We start from the raw sequence: 7,203 nt of genomic DNA on the forward strand, positions 1-7,203 counted from the left end.
TAATCAATGACTAAATATCTAATCTTACCAATTTTCTTTATTATTATTATTGTTATTGTTATTATTGAATCCAAACTCCAAATTAAATGTAATTGTTTGGTGTACCCAACAATCACCTATAAATATTCTCTTCCTGGACATTCATATTGGAGCATGCAATCCTTTTAATTCTTCACAATAAGAAGCTTTACCCTTATTCTGCCTAGCTAGTATTTGGAGAGTTGAATAATAGAAGCAAATATAATATTATATTTTAAAAAATATAATATATGTCATAGTACAATTTATATGAACGAGATGGAAAATGAGTATGAACAAAAAAGATGATGGCTATGGAAAGATGACCAATTCTTAGGCATCAACTTGGTATTATTCATTTATGAAGAAACAGTACCAAGTTGATGGCAACTTGAACGTACTCAAGTCGACTAGGAAATCTCCACCTGTAAGATTTCGACAAGTGTCATCCAGCTTTACCTCAATTCCATGTCCTCGAGGGAGTTGCATGTATAAAAATGAGGACAAAGATTTCCAGTTAGCAAAGACTTGGACAGCTCTCACTCATTGTTGCCTTGAGGATTTATTTTATAAAGTACAAAAATAAAAATTGCACCTACTATTTTTTATAATTGTACCCCACTACTACTCTCTTCAATTCATATATATTCAAGAAGAAGAAGAAGAAGAAGAAGAGATTCTTTATTATTATTTTCATCCTACACATAATATACATATTTAAACATAAGTGTGTTTTTTGTGTGTGTGTAATATATATGTATGTGTTGACAAGTTGAAGGTGGTGGTTAAGTGCAATGGAGAGGTATGAAATAGTGAAAGAATTAGGGTCTGGGAATTTTGGTGTTGCAAAGCTTGTAAGAGAGAAATGGTCTGGAGAACTTTATGCTATCAAGTATATTGAAAGAGGCCAAAAGGTATTTCTTACATGTCTTTTGAATTCAAGTAGGTTGATTCATATGAACTACGGTAAGTTCTGCTTACGTCATACCTTGGCCTGCTCTAAGAGCGAGATATATTGAATATGTTGGGTTGGTTGGTTGATGTACGGGATTTTTTTTTGGTTTTTGCAGATTGATGAGCATGTACAGAGGGAGATCATGAACCACAGATCATTGAAACATCCCAATATAATTAGATTCAAAGAGGTATATATGCTATTGCTTCATTGATATTCAGACACTTCATTTACATGGTTTATTTGTTTTTGGAAATCCAGAATCATCTTTTTCTTCTTTAAAAAACTGATGCTTGCAGCTTGCTTGTAGTTGTAATCTTTAACTTCTCACAAGTTTTTACTGGTTTCTTCATTGTTTTGGGTGTGGTGAGGAGTTGTGTATTGGATCCTGTGAAGCAAATGCATTTCAGCATTTTTTTTAATAAACTTTTTGAATGGTTCACTGAATTTCAATTCTATATTTCCATTTGCTTCTCCCAATTAACATTACAACAGTGGAGACTGGAAGTCTTTGGCTTATTGAGCACAACACAAAACACCACCACTACATGAATTATTCAATGAATACTTATTTTTAAGTGTTCGAAGAATAGATGTTTAAAAAGTTTGATTATAGTGATTCCTAGTCCACTACAAGTCGTCAAATTTGAATTTATCCCTCTGCCAATCATTTTCTTATATCTCTATATATTCTACATTCTCTGGGAAAATAGCCACCTGGTACAGGAATATATGGATGGCTTAAATTATTTGTTTTCAAGGTGCTGTCACTTTTTCAAAAAAAATAAAAACATCCCCTTTACAATTTACTCAATTGCTGGTTTTTTCAATTTTTTTTTGTCCAAGTGATGAAGTAAATTACTGAATTCGTGTTCATAGCAGAAGAAATTGACGTGAAAAACTCAACTAAAAATATGTAAATATAACAACAGTACTAATGATGGTGCAGGTGCTGTTAACGCCAACCCATCTAGCTATAGTCATGGAATATGCTGCGGAAGGGGAACTTTTTGAAAGGATATGTAATGCCGGTAGATTTAGTGAGGACGAGGTAGTTTTAATATCAGATCTTACGCAGTTTGCACTATATAATTCTCTTGGTCCCTAACATACCTTTTGTTTTGTAATTATGCATCTCAGGCGAGATTTTTCTTTCAACAACTGATATCAGGTGTTAGCTACTGCCACTCAATGGTATTTAATCACAAAAACCTTGTCAATCTAATTCTTTTGCATTTCTGAATGAACTTAATCTTCCATTGATAAATTTAAGACTTGAAAATATTCTTTGCTGCAGCAAATTTGCCACAGAGACCTCAAGCTGGAAAACACACTCTTAGACGGAAGCACAGCGCCTCGTCTTAAAATATGTGATTTTGGTTACTCTAAGGCAATCATCTCAAAACTTCACAAACCATTTTGTACTCAGAATGTAACTTTAGTTACTAATTAGTCTGCCTTGTTTTTTAGTCATCTGTGTTGCATTCTCAACCAAAATCAACTGTGGGAACTCCTGCATATATTGCACCAGAAGTCTTTTCAAGAAACAAATATGATGGCAAAGTAATTTGTCTTTTACCTTTTACTTTGACATTTACAATTATTATTTTTTTTTGGAATTTGTCTTGGTCAACTAAGCAAATTTTGATTAATAACATTATCTTGGAGAGTTACAGATTGCAGATGTTTGGTCTTGTGGGGTTACCTTATATGTGATGCTGGTTGGTGCATATCCATTCGAAGATTGTGATGACCCAAGGAACTTCAAGAAAACTATTAACGTAAGCATCAAGCCTAATTTTAATTAGTTTACCGACTTGTTGCTTAATTTTTGGCCTTAGAGTCTTGAATTAAACTATGTTGCATGATTATGCAGCGCATACTTAGCGTCCAATACTCAATTCCAGATTATGTCCGTGTTTCCATGGAGTGTAGACATCTTCTCTCTCGAATCTTTGTAGCTAATCCTGAAAAGGTCATTCACCTCTCAATATTACTATTCAAGCATATGTATTATACGTCTCCTTTTCGCTGGTCCTTGTTGTACCTAATTTTACATATTATCATTGATTCTGGGTCAAGAATCTCACTAAATTTAATTCAATGTAGAGAATAAGCATCCCTGAAATTAAAAAACACGCCTGGTTCTTGAAGAACTTGCCTTCAGAGTTTTCGGAAGGAGAGGAACATAGTTCAGAAGCTAAAGCCTTGGATGATTTGGCTCAAAGTACCGACGAAGTACTAGCAATAATAAGAGAGGCTAGGAAACCAGTAGATGGATATAAAGTTGATGGGCAGTTTGTTGGAGGGAGCAGCATGGACCTTGATGATGAGTTGGATTCCGATGCAGACATCGATGATATTGATATGAGTGGTGAATTTGTCTGCGCAATGTGAGGTATACATCAATCTTAGCGAAGCAAATAAGTCGGTAATATGCTATCAAATTATCCGAGAATGTTAAAAATATCAGGCAAGGAGGATTATCAGATTGACAAACTATAATCCTCTGACCACAATGTATAAAAACAGAATTCTGCTTTGTTGATGCCAACTAGCCACTCCTTTTTTATGATATATGAAGTTTTTTTATTGTGTTGAGAATAATCTTCACCCTATAATAACAAGCAGACACTTGACTATCGTGATCATCGTGTCAAGCACGACCTCGCCATCATCTTTATATCTTAAAGTTATCTTCCAAGTGATAGATAATACTCAACTACCCGCATGTTTGCTAAGAATAGTAAAGTATGGAGATTTTAAATATAGTTATCTCATGTGGATTGAAAAGAATATATATGATAATAATGATACGAGTGGCAGACGCAACAAACTCTACTGATCCTGACGGCTCCAATATTTCAAGCAACTGGATTGGACGGGCTATCAAGATTAATAGGTTTTGATGTGGACAATTTAAACCAGTTTTAAAGAAGATACATGCAATGCAAATATAGTGTGTGCTATTGGCTCTATACATGACATTGGATTTGGTTAATTCTGCAACTTCATAAAACTTTGCGGTTCATTGATGAAGACGTATATGAAAGTGGAGTAAAGTATAGTGGATAACAATATATAGCAACATAAAAGGGCCACTTTTTGTTGTTATCTTCAACTTGCTATTACAAACTACAAAGTGATGGCCACAAGTATTGTTTATGAACTCTGCTTTCTTATGTTTACTTTTTAGATAATAATGGGACAGTTTCAACTTGCCACCAAAACATAATGTTTAGACTAAATTATATACTTAAAAGATAGTAAATTTTATATGTAGCTTTTATACTTCAACATCAAGTGACAGTGAAGTATCAGAAACAGAAGATTGCACAAGTGAACAGAAAGTTACTGCATTGCAAGCGCAGAACTAATTATCAAGGAGATAGGATTGAAACTAATAATTAGAAATTAGATAAACAGTGTTCATCACATACTTTCATCCACAAAGTTTATGAGTTGTGCAAGAAAAGAAAATTATCAAAAATCAATTAATTCAAGAATTTGAATATGAATCATTATCTACTGGCTACAGTCTAACTAAGAAAGCACCAGAGATAGTCAGCAGGCTCCCTTTGAGACTATAAACTTGTGCCTCTTGTGCATTAGTATTCAGGTCTTCACGTTCTTTTATTTTACCTGTCCTCATATTGTAACTCCAATACTTCATATACTTGTATGGTTCTCCAAAGTAAAACAATATTTCGTCCTGCTTCCAAACACCTATAACTTGACTAACGTCTACATGAATCTCATCACCAACAATAGTAATGTCAATAATATACTCTCTACCCCATGACTTTTTCTCATAATCCATAACCCATATGTCAATTTGTTCATCACGAGAGAGATCAAGCATACCCAAATTTTCTTTGATATCCATTAACCTCAACAGCTTGTCGGAGTGTCCCTCAAAACAAAGTTCAGGATGCAAAATTACTTCAAATGTCTCCTTGCTAACATCAAACACCAGTATCCGTCCTTGACAATTTTCTATCATTGAGGGATTCATCATCCAATGCAGAGAACCGCGAACAAAGACAGACTTGTAATCAGGCCTCATACAATAACAAGCAGGAACACCAGGTACCTCTCTCCAGGATGTTGTGCCCAATGTGTGGACTAGTGTACAGTAAACAGACGATGACCTTTGGTACGAATAAACCATCTTAAAACTCTTGGTTAAACTATCGAAGCCTAATCCGATTGCAGTCCAGCACGAATTCCAACAGTAGTATTCTTTTAAGGGCAATGGAGGTAGAGTCGTAAACTGACTTTTAAGAGGATTTATCACCAAAATTCTTCTGGTGTTGAAGAAGTTTTCTGCAATGTACATTAACCCGTTGCAAAAACCATAGCAAGAATGATAAATACTTGTAGCTGGAAACTTCACCATCGGAACGTTTGCTGCATGTATCATCCTAGCCTCTTCAATGTCACGTCCTGCTGCTGAGTACAATGTTGTCCACGTCGAGTCTTTGGTTCTGTACAGCAGTGTGTTCTGCTCAACCTCACCACAATCATACTGCACGAGGGCGAAAACCGGATTATCGATGATTTTGCACCATGATTTCGAAACACTCCTCAGTTGTAAAAGTGATTTTATAGGTATTCTGATGAAGATTGTGTAAATTAAATGCACAGGCAGGTCATCAATACTTAATGTTCGTGCACTCCTCTGTTTCTTCATTCTTGAATCAACTGATACAATTAAGAGAGTACAAGTTCGACCAAAAATAAATTATTCAGCTGGTTGGTTCATATATATAGACAGAAAATACCATATTATTTGTTATTAAAATAAATTTATTTTTTATATAATATTCAACTTCGATATGATATAGAATTTACAACGGAAATTAGAATCGGACATGGAATATAATTAACTACCCCTTTATAAGCTAACCTATTTTCTAGGATTTCTTCTCTTATTTTATTCGTATTATTATATGCAACTCCTAAATTAAAATCATCATCAACCCTAGTAATGGATCCAACCATAACCAACAATCCATTCAGCATGCTTCTCGATGAGCAGGTCCGTCAATATATCCAGTTTGGATCGGATTGGTCTAAATTTATATTCATAATCATTTATTTTTTCAGATTTGGATCCGATCGGCTCTCAATTTTTTATAGACCGGTCCATATCCGGATCCATTCTGATCACGAATTTCGGATCGGATATCCGCCTTATTAATGTATATTTATTTTTTAACTTAACTTATTACAAAACTATTTGAAACTGATAATTCCGAAAAATATTAAAATACAAGTATAATACAACAAAGTTCAAAAATAAATTACAAACTAAAATTCGTTTTTTGAAATAAACATACCATTGAGTTGTACATTATTTTAATTCTAACTATGAAAACATTGATGTTACGAAATAGAAGTGTTATATAAATTGAGACTTGGGTTATGCGTGTAACGACTGGAATTTTCGCAATGTATTTATATGAATAAATTATTGTTCTTGTGCTGTTATGTGGATTTATGTGAATATAATAAAAGGATAAATGATTTTGTGGTTTATGTATAATTTCTGTGAAATAGTAATTGAAAACGAGCAAAGTCTCGTTTCAGTTTGATGAGTCACCTAAGGGCTTAAGCTGTGATTATCGGGCCGTCAAGTAGAACGGGACCCGTTGTTCAAAGGATGGATTAAATGAGAAGGATTAAGAATAATAAAATTAAGGATTATGGTAAGTTGTGATAAATGTGAATACCTTTGTGTATTTATGTGACTTGAGTTTATATTTTGAAAACTGTTATGCCCAAATACTGGTATAAACGATATTCAGATTAAGACTGGTGAAATGGTCAAAATGGAGGTATATGTGCCTAAAATTAAGGAACGAATGAGATGAATTTCTCTTATAAAAAGAAAGAAGGCACGCCCTATATGGGGTAATGAACGCGCCTTGGGTTATAGATGCTTGATGGAGAAGCCATGCCTGTAAAATGTTATGGCGCGCCCTGTTGATTTTAAGTGACTGGTGTTGTCCTGGGGAAGGCTTAGGGCGCGCCCTAAGTTCAAGAGTGGTTAGAGAAGAGCTTTGACATGGATTCTTGGATGGGTTCTTTGGAGGATTCGAGGAAGAGGGAGATTATTATTACTAACCTATTTGATGCAGGTATTCTATTGAAGAACTCATTTTTGTATTGCATCTACAGGAAGGCGGTGTCCGTGGTCAGAGACCTCCAAGGGTATGCCTGGACGG

The 7,203-nt window shown here is 34.5% G+C and overlaps 2 protein-coding genes across 2 annotated transcripts; one reads left to right on the top strand and one right to left on the bottom strand.

Moving 5' to 3' along the window:
• Positions 1–531: 531 nt before the first annotated feature.
• On the top strand, positions 532–3,550 carry LOC141671495 (serine/threonine-protein kinase SAPK2-like). Its single transcript, XM_074477772.1, has 9 exons — positions 532–932; positions 1,089–1,163; positions 1,923–2,024; positions 2,114–2,167; positions 2,271–2,363; positions 2,444–2,536; positions 2,650–2,754; positions 2,850–2,948; positions 3,083–3,550. The coding sequence occupies exons 1-9, from the start codon at positions 813–815 to the stop codon at positions 3,368–3,370; spliced, it is 1,029 nt and encodes a 342-aa protein (XP_074333873.1). The 5' UTR covers positions 532–812; the 3' UTR covers positions 3,371–3,550.
• A 955-nt stretch (positions 3,551–4,505) lies between these two features.
• LOC141674213 (F-box protein At2g34280-like) lies at positions 4,506–5,666 on the bottom strand. The gene has a single exon (XM_074480936.1). The coding sequence runs from the start codon at positions 5,664–5,666 to the stop codon at positions 4,506–4,508; it is 1,161 nt and encodes a 386-aa protein (XP_074337037.1).
• Positions 5,667–7,203: the final 1,537 nt, after the last annotated feature.

Source organism: Apium graveolens, chromosome 7, assembly GCF_009905375.1.
Source record: "Apium graveolens cultivar Ventura chromosome 7, ASM990537v1, whole genome shotgun sequence".
In the NCBI taxonomy this organism is placed as follows: domain Eukaryota; kingdom Viridiplantae; phylum Streptophyta; class Magnoliopsida; order Apiales; family Apiaceae; genus Apium; species Apium graveolens.

Bases quoted from the DNA above. Each gene is read 5' to 3' on its own strand.
- LOC141674213 (XM_074480936.1), bottom strand. From the start codon at position 5,666: ATGAAGAAACAGAGGAGTGCACGAACATTAAGTATTGATGACCTGCCT.
- LOC141671495 (XM_074477772.1), top strand. From the start codon at position 813: ATGGAGAGGTATGAAATAGTGAAAGAATTAGGGTCTGGGAATTTTGGT. The intron at 2,025-2,113 runs GTAGTTTTAATA...TATGCATCTCAG, and splicing joins GTAGATTTAGTGAGGACGAG to GCGAGATTTTTCTTTCAACA. The intron at 2,755-2,849 runs GTAAGCATCAAG...ATGATTATGCAG, and splicing joins ACTTCAAGAAAACTATTAAC to CGCATACTTAGCGTCCAATA.